Genomic DNA, 16,742 nt, shown 5'->3' with positions numbered 1-16,742 from the left:
TTTCATGCAGCCAACTTTCAGTTGGCTGCATGAAATAGTTTTTTTTTTATTCAAAAAAAACCCTCCCGCAGCCACCCTGGCGATTTAATCAGAACGCCAGGGTGGTTAAGGAACGATTTGTAGGCTTCCAGGGGTGGAGTTTTTCTCCCTGGTCTCATATATAAATTCTTCCTTGAACAGGTTCACTTTTAACTACGATTAGGAGCAGATGGTAGGCCCGATACGCGTGAGTTGATCCTGTGATTTTTATTGCCATGTTTGTGGATTGCTCTGGGAGACATCTCAAGCTCACTCCAACCTGAATTATCGCAAATTCTTTCTGTTTTAGGAAAGCTAACTTTTGGTTTTCTAATAAACTACAACCTTTTATACTTCTACCTGGTCTGGTTTGCGGATCCTCCCTTTTTTGTCCAATGAAAAGTATGCTTCCAAGTCAGTACTGAGCATGTGCAAACAGACTAACACAGCTAATGTCCTGTATAACGTGCAGTGCAATACTTTCTCTTAACATGTTGCATTTATACAACAACGCAACGTGTGTACTGTGAACGGCGCATTGATTTATTATTTTAATGCGTTACTCTGCGTTACATTTTCTTTTAACGTCCCACTGTGAACTTGGCCTTAAAGTAATGGTACAATTTTAGCAAAACAGCATACGTACAAATGTTACAAAATATGTTTGAGTAGGCCTGAGTCTTTAGTTTTCAGAATGGTGACATTTATGGCTTTTCTTGACGCTTCAGATGCTCCATGGGCTTAACTAAGAAAGAATGACTATTGCTTTTTGTGCAAAAAATGGCCTTAAAAAATCAATTGGTGCTGCTCATGGTTAAGTGTATTGTCTGATTATGTATATGTTACGGCCAGAACCCAAAGTTTGGCCACTTCGGGTTCTGGACGGTCAATGTGCGAAGTGGCCGCGCCAATGTCCGAATGTCAGCACCCACTCTGCAGGGACAAACTTATTCCTGCCTCTGCCTTCCTGCAGCCACGAACTACTCTGGGGGGGGGGGGGGGGGCGTATGTGTCCCCCGGCTGTCAGAAGCCAATAGCAGGGAGGCAGGGGGCGTAGCAAGCGCCGGGAAAAATGATCGGACATGCGCCGCAGCCACTTCGCACATTGACCGGCCAGAACCCGAAGTGGCCAGCCACAACACGAAGTGGCCAAACATCGGGTTCTGGCCGTAACATATACATTATGTATATTATCTGATAATGTATACAGGTAGTCCTCGGTTAACAAACGAGATGTGGACTGTAGGTTCATTCTTAACATGAATCTGTTCTTAAGTCGGAACATTGTGCCATCTCTGTCCCCTGTACCTCCTCTGTGCCCCCCCCCCCCCTTGTGCCTCCAGTGTCCCCCTCTGGGTCACCTTTGCCCTTTGTACCTGTTTATACAAGTTTAAAAGCCCCCCTTTTTTCTATTTTCTCAAACTACAAGTCCAATTTGACATTATTTTTTTTTGGGCTTGTTACCATGGAAACACAGATTCTATGCCGTTCGTATCGGATAATTTGTAAGTCAGGCGTTCATAAGTCAGGGACTACCTGTATAGGGTATCATTTTAATAACAAGCAAGATAATACAATTTAGGGTGTTTGAGATCAGAGGCCTAAGACATTTGAATTATTGTTAGTGGCAAACTGAATGAAAAGGAATACAATTATTTTCATATACTTTGTACCAAGGTAAATCGACAGAATTGAGTGACAGAATTGAAAAGCGCATACATAGTTAGTTAGTTTAGGGACTCAGATTTTAAATATGTATGCCATGAGAGGTGTATTACTCTTATTTACCCTTTAATTTTTTTAAAATAAGGGCTTGTAATCGTTGGTATCCATATGCAAGATGGTGCCGGGATAGGTAGCCACCAGGCATGAGCTTAAATTCGGATTTGGGTGATCCGGATAGTTGCTATCCGGATTTCACCCAGTAATGCTGGGGGGGGGGGGGGGGGGTCAAGCTTACCCTTCTGACGTCTTTTGTCCGTCCCTCGTCGCCTCCCACGATGCGTTCCACTCAGCGCTCATGTGACTACAAACACTTCCTCCTTCAACCCGGAAGGAGGAAGTGTTTGTAGTCACATGAGCGCCGAACGGAACGCATCGTGGGAGGCGACGAGGGACGGACAAAAGACGTCAGAAGGGTAAGCTTGACCCCCGCCCAGCCCGCACAGCATTACTGGGTGAAATCTGGAGAGCAACTATCCGGATCACCCGAATCCGAATTTAAGCTCATGCCTGGTAGCCACAGGACTCCGGCTGTAGCTGCCTTTTTCCCCCTATCCTTGGGTTCCCTCCTGGCCATGGCACACTGCAGGGGCTTGTTCCAGCTCCCCCTCTCCATCGGTGCGGTGTGCTTTCTCCCCAGCGCTCGCTCTGAGGACCGGCTCGCCATGTCGGAGACCTCAGCTGATTCGCCCCACGTGGTGTCGCTGATGTTGAGCTGCAGTGGATCCAGACTCCACACCAGCTGTGTCGCCGCTGAGGCTCGGCTCACCAGGGCCCTCGCCTCGGACAAGACCATCGGCACTCTAACACTTCATCGAGGCAGACACATGGGTGAGAGCAGCCGACACCGAGCTCAGTGTCCACGTGGTGAGGTACGTCGCTGCTAAGGAGACCAGCACGCCGCCAGCGCAGCATGAGCAGGAGACCCAGAGGTAGTCTGGTGCCACCGCTTCCCCAGCTGTACAGAGCCCCATGGCAGGAGCTCCCTTCGGATCACACTCCGTCAGAGCAGCCAGGGTGCCCTCTCTGTGCCGGCTGCTGGGCATGCCTCTTCTCTTCACAGCCGACAGGAACATCGATATCAGGGGACAAGATGTGCGATACCATTCAGGTCACTGCCAGACGTCTGCCGCAGGACGGGCCAGATGTAACCGCTGCCACTGTGCACACGTGCAGGACACTATCTCCGGGTCAGTAATTGCTGCAGCTGGTTGCAGCACATGAGTCAAGCCACTGCCCCAGTCCTGGCATCTCTCCCTGCAGCCCCCATAATAGCATGTATAGCTGAGCAGCAGACAGAGGCCTCTCAGGCCACAACTGCAGGCTGGAAGGCCATTGCAGCCCTCCCTGGATGCACTGCACTACAGCCAGCCATTCCCATGCCTACCACCTGCACTGGATCAGGTCGTAAGCCTGAGTCTAATCTTTCAATGCATGGCAACAGTTTCCCACCATTCTGCACTGCACCAGGCCGTAACCTAAGGACTTAATTTCTGCAAGCATGGCATGGACTGTTATTCTCCACCTATGGGGACCCTCAGACTGCATCTCTCCTATCGCTCCTTTTTCTCCATCTCTCTCTCTCACCACCTGAATTTTCCAAGACATGCGGTGGGGTGTCTGTTATTGCTGCAGAGCAGTTGAGTGCCGCACAAAGTGTAGCAGGCAGCTCCGCTTGACATAGCACTCAGACGAACCCATCTAGCTAAATGTTTTGTTTAATGTAATATGATGACTGCTTGTATATCTCTGAAACTACATTGTGTATTTCTATGATTTTGCGGTTACCGTACCATCACGACCCTGTATGTGCCAAAAATAATTCCGGGTACAATCCCTGTTGTACTTGGCGAAATAAATGGAAAAGGTGGAGGGGTTTGTCTTTGTTAAGAATTCTCTTACAGCTGTCCTCAACGATGAGATGGAGGAAGATTGCGAAGATGTGGAGTCCGTTTGGGTCAATATTCATGGTGGAAATAAAGGTTGCCAATTGCTTATTGGGGTATTCTACAGGCCACCTCTTATTAATGAAGCTGCAGAACTGCGATTACTACAGCAGATTGAAAAAGCTGCAAGTAAAAATGAGGTCATAATTATGGGCGACTTCAACTTTCCAGACATTGACTGGAGTATTGAGGCTACCCATTCTGGTAAAAACAGCAGATTTCTGGCAGCACTACAGAACAATTACTTGACTCAAATGGTTACTGAACCAACTAGGGGGAATGCGTTACTGGATCTGATAATTTCTAATAGACCAGATAATGTATCAAATGTGCAGGTTCAAGAACATTTGGGAAGTAGTGATCACAACATGATAACGTTTGATCTGGTGACTGATAGGCCACGGGGCAGCGGGACCACTAAAACTATGAATTTTAGAAAAGCAAAGTTCAATCAAATTAGGCAAGCACTAAGTTTGGTGAACTGGGATAATGTACTACAAGGGGAAGACACTGAAGAGAAATGGCAAGCTTTTAAACTTATACTCAATCAATATTGTAGTATGTATATCCCATATGGAAACAAAATTATCTAGGAATAAAAAAAGGCCTCTATGGATGAATAGAAAGGTTAAAGATAAAATGAAGAGGAAAAAGAATGCCTATAAGGTCGTAAAACAGGAGGGGACTGCACTAAGCAATTATAAGGAGTGCAATAAAAATTGTAAAGAAATTAGGCAGGCAAAGATTGAAGCTAAAAAACAAATCGCTAAGGATATCAAATCTAACCCAAAAAAGTTTTACAAGTACATTAACTCTAAAAAAAGAAAGGTTGACTGTATATGACTCCTAAAGGATGAGGGTGGGAACTCAATGGTGGATGACCAAGGTAAGGCAGAGTTATTAAATGCCTTCTTTGCTTCTGTCTTCACAAAAGAAACAGCACTGTTGCAAACTACAGAGGCGGAAGAGTCTTCTAAGGCCCCGTTCACACTTGCGGTTTTGCAAAAACCGCACCGGATGTCCGGACCGCACCGGAGCCGGATCGGACCTGAACCGTACGGTTCCTGTCCGGATCCGGTCCGGTTGCATACGGTTTCCGTGCGGTATGAACACGGTTGCGGTCCGGATCCGGATTCTTAAAGAGATAACAACCTGTATAAATACCTGGGGTTCTGGGAGGTCAGCAGAAGCTCTGGGGTCATTGTTGGAGACAGCTGGACGTGTGGAGACCATCCTTGGATACAGAGACAGCAGTTGGGACCATGGATCCAGTCATTTTTTACGCTTATTACCTGGGAATTCTCTCCTTCCTGTTGTTTACCTACTACTATGTGGGGAGAAGGCGTGCTCCTCGCAGGAGATGGTGGGTGCACCCTCTACTAGCCAGGAGGCAGAGGAAGGGAGAGTTCCAGGCCCTCTACCGGGACCTCAGACGACACCCACAGAAGTTCTACAGCTACACTCGGATGTCTATTCCCCTGTAAGTATATAGGCCTAAATACACCAACCCCCACCATTCCTAAACACCCCACCCTCACCCCCACAACACCTCATCCCTGTATACCTAGCTAAACACACCACCCTGACCCCCACACCCCTGTATACCTAGCTATACACTACACCCCCACCCTCCACAACACTCCCAAACCTCTGTAAACACACCTCCCCCATCCTCCACCCAACACCTTGTCCCACAACATACTTTACAGCTTCTTCCTTTACATCTCCTGACAGGTTTGATACCCTTTTGGAGATGGTGAAGGATGACCTTAGGAAGAAGGATACCACGTTCAGGAGAGCAGTCACACCACAAGAACAACTACTCATCACACTGAGGTATGTAAAAACAAATTTTTTTATTGCAAAAACAACCACTTTCCAACATGGAAACATTCTTCCAACATGGAAGACAAAAAAATAACATATCTATGGTATAGCCCGGTCAGTTTTAAGGAACACCAACCACCACCTTTGTGCTGGAAGAGTTGTAGGGCATAGCTGCCCAAGTGTCTTTCGGGGACACCAGGCCCTAAAATTGAAGTGCTTCAAAAACCTAACCACTGGCACATGACCCTCTGAGCCATGGATGAAGGACACAGGTCAGTGAAAAGGCTAGGCCTCTCACCGACCAGTCAAGGTGTCCTTCATCCATGGCTCCAAGGGTCTTGTGCAAGTGGTTAGGAACAAGAACAAAGTGAGGAGCAAGAGGAACCGATGGCAGAGGTGCATGACTACAGGTGCAGTGCAACAGGCACAAGGTTGTGACCCAGGTAGTGTCTTTGGGGACACCCGCCCTAAAATTGAAGTGCTTCAAAAACCTAACCACTGGCACATGACCCTCTGAGCCATGGATGAAGGACACAGGTCAGTGAAAAGGCTAGGCCTCTCACCGACCAGTCAAGGTGTCCTTCATCCATGGCTCCAAGGGTCTTGTGCAAGTGGTTAGGAACAAGAACAAAGTGAGGAGCAAGAGGAACCGATGGCAGAGGTGCATGACTACAGGTGCAGTGCAACAGGCACAAGGTTGTGACCCAGGTAGTGTCTTTCGGGGACACCAGGCCCTAAAATTGAAGTGCTTCAAAAACCTAACCACTGGCACATGACCCTCTGAGCCATGGATGAAGGACACAGGTCAGTGAAAAGGCTAGGCCTCTCACCGACCAGTCAAGGTGTCCTTCATCCATGGCTCCAAGGGTCTTGTGCAAGTGGTTAGGAACAAGAACAAAGTGAGGAGCAAGAGGAACCGATGGCAGAGGTGCATGACTACAGGTGCAGTGCAACAGGCACAAGGTTGTGACCCAGGTAGTGTCTTTCGGGGACACCAGGCCCTAAAATTGAAGTGCTTCAAAAACCTAACCACTGGCACATGACCCTCTGAGCCATGGATGAAGGACACAGGTCAGTGAAAAGGCTAGGCCTCTCACCGACCAGTCAAGGTGTCCTTCATCCATGGCTCCAAGGGTCTTGTGCAAGTGGTTAGGAACAAGAACAAAGTGAGGAGCAAGAGGAACCGATGGCAGAGGAGCAGGACTACAGGTGCAGTGCAACAGGCACAAGGTTGTGACCCAGGTAGTGTCTTTCGGGGACACCAGGCCCTAAATTATTAGTGCTTCTAAAACCTAACCACTGGCACATGACCCTCTGAGCCATGGATGAAGGACACAGGTCAGTGAAAAGGCTAGGCCTCTCACCGACCAGTCAAGGTGTCCTTCATCCATGGCTCCAAGGGTCTTGTGCAAGTGGTTAGGAACAAGAACAAAGTGAGGAGCAAGAGGAACCGATGGCAGAGGAGCAGGACTACAGGTGCAGTGCAACAGGCACAAGGTTGTGACCCAGGTAGTGTCTTTCGGGGACACCAGGCCCTAAATTATTAGTGCTTCTAAAACCTAACGACTGGCACAGGACCCTCTGAGCCATGGATGAAGGACACAGGTCAGTGAAAAGGCTAGGCCTCTCACCGACCAGTGAAGGTGTCCTTCACCCATGGCTCCAAGGGTCTTGTGCAAGTGATTAGGATCAACAAAGTAAGGAACAAGAGGAATCAAAGGCACAGGTGCAGGACTACAGGTGCAGTGCAACAGGCACAAGGTTGTGACCCAGGTAGTGTCTTTCGGGGACACCAGGCCCTAAAGTTCAAGTCCAGCAAAACCAAAAGTTAAAAAGCCCTGTGATGGGTATCCTTCCTCCGAGGATCGGAGGTATTCAGAGGAGCATGTCCAGGAACAATTTGACTTTTTTTTTCAAATTGTATCGGCACCACTACTAGAAAAGGTGGGAGTTGCTGCCTGGAAATCTGGACTCTCTTGGGTGCTGGTCGTGGATGAGCTGGACCCTGACAGCGGTGGCCCATATTGACTGCCTCTGTAGCCGGTGTACATCTGTGATGATTGCCAGGTGGGCACCGCTGTTGGTTGTGGGGGTCTAAAAATTGGTGGTTGCAATAATGGCGTGTCCATGTGCTGTTTAATCACCTCCAGCAAATTGGAATGGCACGCCATCAGGTTTTGTGAAGGCACCTTTTCAAGATATGGTATTAGAGACATCACAGTGTGAAAACACGGGTGTGCCTGCAATTTCAGTAGTTCCTTGCTTTGTTGATGCATTTGCTGCATCATGTTCTGCAGCTGGCCCACCGACTGATGATGCTGCGCACGCAGTTGGTCGATTTCTCCTCTGTGCATCTCATGCATCATTTTAAGCTCGTCCCTGTAGTGCCCATGTACAGCGTCGAGCTCACATTGCAGTGTAGTGATGTGGGACTTGTACTGCTCCATGATATGGCCCCTGTCCTCATCTTGCAACTGCCGGGTTATGAGAGTTTGGTGGCTCTGAAGAATCCCGAGAAGTCCGGAGACAGCCCCGGACATCTCGGACTCTGTCTCTCTCCTTGTTGGGGGGAGGGTACCTCGACGCCTCACTGGTGTGGTGGTCCTCACTGGTGGTGTGGCAGCATCTTCCCGTCCTCTGGCCTGTGTCGGGGTTGCCCTGCGCGCTGGTTGTGCTGCAGTCTCTCGGTGCTCCTCACTTTGTTCTTGTTCCCCTGGAGCTTCCATAGCGGTCGATTGTGGAGGTTCAGCTTCTTCCACACTCGGTCCTGCAACCTCAACATCCAAGCTCTCTTCTGCCAAGTCATCATCAAAGGACGGAGTTGTGATTAAGGACTCCCTCCTCCTACTCCTCGCCTCGGGGCAATAGGTTACATCGGCGACGTCATCATCCACCAAGCTCTCCTCACTGCTGAACCGTGCCTCCTGGGTCGGTTCCTCTTGCTCCAAATTGTCTTCAGTCCTGTAGATAAAAAAAATATTTATTGGTGTGCCAAACAGCATGTGGCGTCAATTCACAGAGCTAGCAAACACTAGCAATCACTTTATCACCCGTTTCTACCCAACATTTGATAAAGCTTGTGAGAAAAGTTCGCTAGCCATGGGAATTGAGGCCATAGCAATACATGGCCGAAGTCATGGTAAATGAGCTCTCAGTTCCTGCCCACAGTAGTGGTACTTACAGTCTAGGTTCCAGGCTTGCATTGATGAGACAATTGCTTGGCAAATTGGTAGTCTTTTTGTCGCCTTCCCCCGCCACTGCCACTTCGTTCGGCAAGTTTTTTCTTCCGTAGCCATTTCACATATGCATCCCGTATATTGCGCCACCTTGTCTTGTACCTTTCTCCTGTAACGACATGAAAAATTGATTTCGATTATTTCTCTTGTAGGTACATCGCAACTGGACAAACATATACATCGCTACATGTCACATTTCGTATTGGGAAGAGCACGGTGGCAGGCATCGTCGTGAGGACTTCGAGGATCCTTTGGACGCGACTGAGGGCCAGATACATGCCTGTGCCGGACACCACGAAATGGGAGGAGATCGCCCAGGGCTTCTGGACCGAGTGCAAGTTTCCTAATTGTGTTGGCGCACTGGATGGGAAACACATCCGGATTCAGAAACCCGTGGGGAGTGGCAGCCATTATTTCAACTATAAAAAATACTTCAGCATTGTTCTAATGGCAGTGGCAGATGCGGACTACAAGTTTGTGTACGTGGATGTGGGGTCGTACGGTAGTTCCAATGACTCTGGAATTTTCCAGCGTACGACCCTTTGCCGGCTGATGGAGGAAGGCAGACTGCGTCTCCCCCGTGACAGACCCTGGCCTGGGACAAGGGCACCGGCCTACCCCTATGTGTTTGTGGGGGACGAGGCCTTCGCCCTGTCCGACCATGTAATGCGTCCGTACCCAGACAGGGGACTTGATGCCAGCCAGCTACACTTCAATGCTCGGTTGAGCCGTGCAAGGAGAATGGTGGAGTGCACATTTGGGATCCTGGTGTCAAAGTGGAGGGTGTTCCACACGCCCATGCTGCTGAAACCGGGCAACGCAGTTGTCGTGGTGAAGGCAGCATGCATCCTCCACAACTTTGTGCGGCAGGAGGAAAGAGAGACTCCGGAACCCCCGAATGTGCTTCCACTAATGCCCCTGCGGAGGTATGCAACCAGGCCAAGGGTAGTGTCACTGCGGAACAGGGACCAACTGAGACTTTATTTTACCACACCACCTGGACGAGGGTGAATGTTTGGTTTTTAATATGTTTTGTTGAAATGTGTTTATTTTGGAGTTTCAAGTTTGAGTGATTTTAAATGTATTAATTTTTTACAATAAATTGATGTATAATAATTGGTCATTGTGTATGTTTTATGTGCACAGGTGGGGTACATCGCAGGTGGGTGGGATACATCGCAGGTGGGTGGGATACATCACAGGTGGGTGGGATACATCACAGGTGGGGTACAGGTGGGTGGGATACATCACAGGTGGGTGGGATACATCACAGGTGGGATACATCACAGGTGGGGTACAGGTGGGTGGGATACATCACAGGTGGGGTAGAGGTGGGTGGGATACATCACAGGTGGGGTAGAGGTGGGTGGGATACATCACAGGTGGGGTAGAGGTGGGTGGGATACATCACAGGTGGGGTACAGGTGGGTGGGATACATCACAGGTGGGGTACAGGTGGGTGGGATACATCACAGGTGGGGTACAGGTGGGTGGGATACATCACAGGTGGGTGGGATACATCACAGGTGGGATACATCACAGGTGGGATACATCACAGGTGGGATACATCACAGGTGGGATACATCACAGGTGGGATACATCACAGGTGGGATACATCACAGGTGGGGTACAGGTGGGTGGGATACATCACAGGTGGGGTAGAGGTGGGTGGGATACATCACAGGTGGGGTACTGGTGGGTGGGATACATCACAGGTGGGGTAGAGGTGGGTGGGATACATCACAGGTGGGGTAGAGGTGGGTGGGATACATCACAGGTGGGGTACAGGTGGGTGGGATACATCACAGGTGGGGTACAGGTGGGTGGGATACATCACAGGTGGGGTACAGGTGGGTGGGATACATCACAGGTGGGGTACTGGTGGGTGGGATACATCACAGGTGGGATACATCACAGGTGGGGTACAGGTGGGTGTGATACATCACAGGTGGGTGGGATACAGCACAGGTGGGGTACAGGTGGGTGGGATACATCACAGGTGGGATACATCACAGGTGGGGTACATCACAGGTGGGGTAGAGGTGGGTGGGATACATCACAGGTGGGGTACAGGTGGGTGTGATACATCACAGGTGGGTGGGATACAGCACAGGTGGGGTACAGGTGGGTGGGATACATCACAGGTGGGATACATCACAGGTGGGTGGGATACATCACAGGTGGGGTACTGGTGGGTGGGATACATCACAGGTGGGATACATCACAGGTGGGGTACAGGTGGGTGTGATACATCACAGGTGGGTGGGATACATCACAGGTGGGGTACAGGTGGGTGGGGAACAGGTGGGTGGGCCACGGGTGGGTGAGCAACACGTGGGTGACACAAATCCATAGCAAAAGTTGAATACATCACAAGCTTAAACCACAAGCCCCCCCCAAAAAACTTCTAGTCAACATACCCTCTGTGCCTTGCTGTCTCTTGCTCAAGTTCTCAAAGTCCTCCACATACAGCTTGGCAATTTTTTTCCACAGGCCTCTGCATTTTTTGATGTTGCTGTGGTCCGCATCCCCCTTGTCCCACAGGGCTGGTACCTGCTGCACCTGTAGGATGAGGTCTTCTGATGTGTAGGGCCTCACCCCCTCGCTATCAGACAGATCCTGATCCATATTGCTGCCAAAGAGCTCCAGCATGAAGTCACTGCTGCTCCACTCTGTGAACGCTGGTGCCATGTGGTCCCCATCCAAAATGGCCACCATACCATAGAGTCAGCATAGGAAGTGTGGTACAACATCCGGTTTTTATAGCCAGTGTGTTGTGCGCTCTCCGGTTCTCATTGGTTTCCATTGGCCGGATGCAACATTCCGGCTCTGGTCCGGATACGTCAGCCGGACCAGCCGGACCAAAAAATAGCGCATGTTGGAACGGACGCCGGAGTCCGGATCCGGTCCGGCTCCGGTCCGGACGAAACGGACGCATGTGAACGGTCGCATAGACTTTCATTGCTATGCCGTGCGTCCGTTTCGTCCGGTCCGCATGCGGTCCGGCTCCGGCACGGCGATTCCGGATAGCAGCCGCTAATGTGAACCGGGCCTTACTGTAATATTAAATACTTAACGCAGGAAGAAGTGAAGGCAAGACTAAATAAATTAAAAATAGACAAGGCACCTGGCCCGGATGGCATGCATCCTCGGGTCCTAAGGAAATTAAGTTCAGTTTTAGATAAACCCCTTTATCTTATCTTTGGTGACTCTCTTGCAACTGGCAGAGTCCCAGTGGATTGGCGTACAGCCCACGTTTTCCCATTATTTAAGAAGGGCAAAAAATCAGATCCAGGAAATTATAGGCCTGTAAGCTTAACATCAGTTGTATGCAAACTATTTGAGGGGTTACTAAGAGATACTATACATGACTTCATAGTAGAAAATAATCTTATTGCTCAGCATCAACATGGGTTTACTAAAGACAGGTCCTGTTCGACTAACATGCTCAGCTTTTATGAGGTAGTAAATGCTAATATGGATATTGGGAATGCTGTAGATGTGATATACTTGGACTTTGCAAAGGCCTTCGACACTGTTCCCCACAAAAGTCTGGTGCAAAAATTGAGGATGCAAGGACTGGGGAAGAGTCTGTGTTCATGGATAGGGAACTGGCTAATGGACAGAAAACAAAGAGTTGTGGTCAATGGATCGTACTCAAAATGGGAGACTGTTAGCAGTGGGGTCCCACAGGGGTCTGTTCTGGGTCCAGTGCTCTTCAATTTATTTATTAATGACCTAGTAGATGCAGTAGTGAGCAATGTTGCTATTTTTGCAGATGATACAAAATTGTGCAGAATCATCAACTCTCAGGAAGATAGTGTCATATTGCAACAGGATCTGGATAGGATGGCTATATGGGCACATACATGGCAGATGAAATTCAATGTTGACAAATGTAAAGTCATGCATTTTGGACGTACTAATGGTCTAGCACCATACAAAATAAATGCGATACAGTTGGGGACATCAAACTTGGAGAAGGACTTAGGAGTACTCATTGACAACAAGTTAAATAATCGTACTCAATGCCAAGCAGCTGCAGCTAAAGCTAACAAAATTTTGGGATGCATTAAAAGGGAAATAAAAACTCGAGATGCTAGCATAATATTGCCCCTGTTTAACTCTCTAGTAAGGCCACATCTGGAAAATGGAATTCAGTTCTGGGCACCACATTACAAAAAAAGATATTGCAGTTTTAGAGCAGGTGCAGAGACGAGCAACAAAATTGATACGTGGGATGGAAGGTCTCACTTATCAAAGGTTGGATAAACTGGGTTTATTTAGTCTGGAGAAAAGACGCCTTAGAGGGGATCTAATTAAAGCGGACCCAAACCAAACATTTTTTTAATTAAAAATATTTAGTTGCACCACTCTGACACATACAAAGATAAATAAACACTCCTTCAAACCTGTGATCATTTCAGTGCATGCTTTCCACCCTTCTCTTTTCATAGCTAGGGTTATACTGGGGGCAGCCATTAGCAATTCCTCCATTGCCAGACACCATCTACTCCACCAGTTTGCTGGAAAAATGCCGGCAATTTGAAAGGAAGGGAGGGGTTCCTCCAATAAATGTAAAATATTTTATATTTGTCATCATGCAGCTGAAAAAAGGCTGCTATTTATTATTATAATTTAGAAAATAGATTTTATTTCTGAAATCTTGTATTTTTACTTTGGGTCCACTTTAACATGTATAAATACATCAGAGGGCAATATAATAGCTTGGCGGATGAGCTTTTTGTCCCTAGGCCTTCTCAAAGGACTAGAGGACATGATCTGCGCATGGAGGAAAAACGTTTTAGCCATTTATTTAGGAAAGGGTTCTTTACAGTAAGAGTGATTGAGATGTGGAATGCATTGCCACAGGAAGTCGTTATGGCAAACTCTATACCTGCATTTAAAGGGGGCTTAGATGCTTTCCTTGCGTTGAAAGACATCCATGGCTACAATTACTAGGTAATGCCTAATGATGTTGATCCAGGGATTTTATCTGATTGCCATCTGGAGTCTGGAAGGAATTTTACCCTTTAGGGGCTAATTGGACCATGCCTTGTAAGGGTTTTTTCGCCTTCTTCTGGATCAACAGGGATATGTGAGGGAGCAGGCTGGTGTTATACGTCCATTGAGTTCAACTAGTATAAAGTACGTCTTTTTTCAACCAAAATAACTATGTAACTATGTAACTATTCTGGTAGTGTGCAATGAGAGAACGAAAACCACAACATAGAAAAATACACCTTTAATTCCAAATGCAGTATATTGTCACCATACTTCATACTAGGGACATAATTCAAATCATGTGACAACCAGGACAAATGGGCAGATAAAATGTGTGGGTTTTTTGTACCGGGAGCATTGTTTATTTTAAAACTATAGGTCATGGAATTGGAGAAATTGTGTGTTTTTTTTGTTTTGTTTTTTTTTTTTCCTCGTTTTTCCCTTTAAAATGCATAGAAAGTAAAGCAATTACTGAAAACAAATATCATCCTCAAAAAGCCTAATTTGTGGTGGGGAAAAAAGATATAGATCCTTTTGTTGTGATAAATATTCCAACTTAAGAATGAACTTACAGTCCATATCTCATTCATTAACCGGGGACTACCTGTATATTGTAACTTTTTCATCTGTATCTATACAAAATGTTATCTGAGGTTGTTTTATTTTATATTAATAAAGTTGACCTAAAATATATACTGTTCTGTATTATTTCTCATACAGCTGGGATATGGGTCTGGCCTCCCTCGAGAGCTGCTGTCTGGATATGAAAAGGATGATGATTTCCTGAAAAAAGTTCATTATGTTTTACTAGAGGTAAAATAAAAGGATGCAGTGGGTGACTCATACTATTACACACGTTGTCTAATACTACATTCTTACATTTTATTTTATGCTTCTGCTAGGTTGAAGTAACTGAGGGTGCACTGAAATGCCCAGAATCTGGTACAGAATTTCCCATCACAAGAGGAATTCCCAATATGCTAATTAATGCAGATGAATCCTAACAATGTCTCTTCAGTTATGTAAATATTTAAATCTGTCATTTTATTCTGCCCAATAAATATTTCTAGTTCTTCGACTGGCCCCTTTAAATTTCTATTGTTAGGATAAACTTGATTGGATCATGGTTCTATCATTTAGATAGACTTGTACTGAAACAGCATGAACTCTTCAAATCTGACCCAATAATGTTCAGTGAATAACTCAGGAAAATTAAACATCTTAGCAGTGAGTCTGTTGGTAAAGAGGTAGAGTTGTACTGCATGAAGTAGTGCTAAGTGCTTAATCACAATTGATATCGAGTTCCTCATTGGTTCTTCTGTTGCCACGTTTTAGAGAATGGAGAACGATAAATTAAACTGCACACACTAAAATCACCCATTTGTGTGTGTGGTGTGTGGTTTTTTTTTTTTTTTTTTCCCACTGGTTAAAGGGAGTCTGAAGTGAATTAAATGGGGGTGAAGATACCTAAGGAGCGCTCTGGGTCCTATTCCTCTCACGGTCTGCTTGTTCCAGCGCTGGTTCCCCAGTCAAACCCCCCCCCCCAGCATGGAAGGCTTCAAAAGTCTTCAGGAGCCAGACTGCTCCTGAAGACGGGTGGCTCCATACTGTGAGTGTGCAAGAATACATGTTCGCGCATGCGCAGCACAGAGCAGCCCGTCTTTGAAAGCACTCAGGCTCTCGAACACATCCGAAGCCTCCCACAGCAGCAGAGAGCAGTCTCTGACCCATCAGGGACACAGCACTGGAATGAAGACAGTCGGAGTAATAGGAAGGCTCTATAGAACCCAGAGACTTCCCTCTCCTTAGCCCATAAATGGTATCATCCTGATACTCGCCTAACTTAAAAATACATAAGAATAAGCTTTTCAGGCATTGCAAAAACAGGTTTGTCCCCAAATACATCTGACATACAGCATAGACCCCGGTATCCGGTTACATGTGTTTACCAGTTGCTTGAGCAACCATTTGAAAGGACACAAACTCCTTCTACCCATCCTGTAGCTACTAGCGGCTTTTTGCCGTCCCATGTATAGCTCTCGGCGTGTCACCTGAACCCGGCGGGAGCGGTGCACGGTGCCAGAAAGCCGCTAGAAGCTACTGGAAAGTTTACAAGACACTGCCCGGAGACTCTTAAAGGAATACTATCGATGTATGCATTTATTTTTAAATGCTGTATGTTGTAGCACACATTAGGGCAAGTACTAGGAGCAATTTGATTCCTCACACAGCTGTTCCTCTCAGCTGTAAAATCATCCGTCAGTTTTGGCGTCAGTGTTGGATACAAAATGTATCTAATACTGAGCTCCCAGAGGGCTAGACCATGTCTCTGCACAGGGGAGTTGCTATCAACTTCTCAGTTTATAGTTTATCACCTTGCTGAAAGAATCTTATTGATATGGTGGTAAGGGGTTAAAGATTCTAGCAATGTGTGTTTATTATCTTTGCTTCTCTTGACTGGTAAAGATACTAATAATGCTAATTGTAGACAGTGGTCTGCCCCTCTCAGCAGCTTGTAAAGTGGATGCAGCCTGGAGTGAATCACCTCAAGCAGGCAGCCAGCCTGAGTGTAAACACAGACCCGTGGTATAGCTAGTTATATTCCAGCAATATTACAGCTCATTTAGTTACCTGTTATCACCTCAGATCAGCCTATTTCTCCTCATGTCTGCTGCATGCTGAGTGACACAGTGAAATATATTTGTGAGCTGTGTGACAGAGTAACCAAGTAGCTCAGGGTGACCCAAACTACTATGAGCTTTCCCCCCCCCCCCCCCCGGCCTGCCCGCCCATAACACTTGGCGCAGGCCACATACGATTATTTCCTGGTGAACGCTGGCCACATACAATTATTTCCTGGTGAAAGCTGGCTACATTACGATTATTTTATGGTGAATCATTGCTGCGTTATATTTTATGTTGAATCATTGCTGCGTTACGTTTATTTTCTAGTGAAAAATTGCCGCATTACGATTTTAAGAGAATCATT

The 16,742-nt window shown here is 47.0% G+C and overlaps 1 protein-coding gene across 3 annotated transcripts in view; it reads left to right on the top strand.

The window, feature by feature from the left end:
• The window catches only part of TRMT112 (tRNA methyltransferase activator subunit 11-2), a 63,746-nt gene extending 48,915 nt beyond the window's left edge, over window positions 1-14,831 (top strand). For all 3 annotated transcript variants that reach the window (XM_068261595.1, XM_068261596.1, XM_068261594.1), the window contains 2 exons: window positions 14,474-14,566; window positions 14,656-14,831. In XM_068261595.1, the coding sequence (XP_068117696.1) occupies window positions 14,474-14,566; window positions 14,656-14,757 (195 nt within the window). In that variant the 3' untranslated portion in view covers window positions 14,758-14,831. The remainder of the gene's footprint in view (window positions 1-14,473; window positions 14,567-14,655) is intronic.
• Window positions 14,832-16,742: the final 1,911 nt, after the last annotated feature.

Source organism: Hyperolius riggenbachi, chromosome 11 (genome assembly GCF_040937935.1).
Source record: "Hyperolius riggenbachi isolate aHypRig1 chromosome 11, aHypRig1.pri, whole genome shotgun sequence".
Classification (NCBI taxonomy): Eukaryota; Metazoa; Chordata; class Amphibia; order Anura; family Hyperoliidae; genus Hyperolius; species Hyperolius riggenbachi.
The sequence above is the reverse complement of the archived record's forward strand: the minus strand, read 5'-3'. Positions and strand labels throughout refer to the sequence as shown.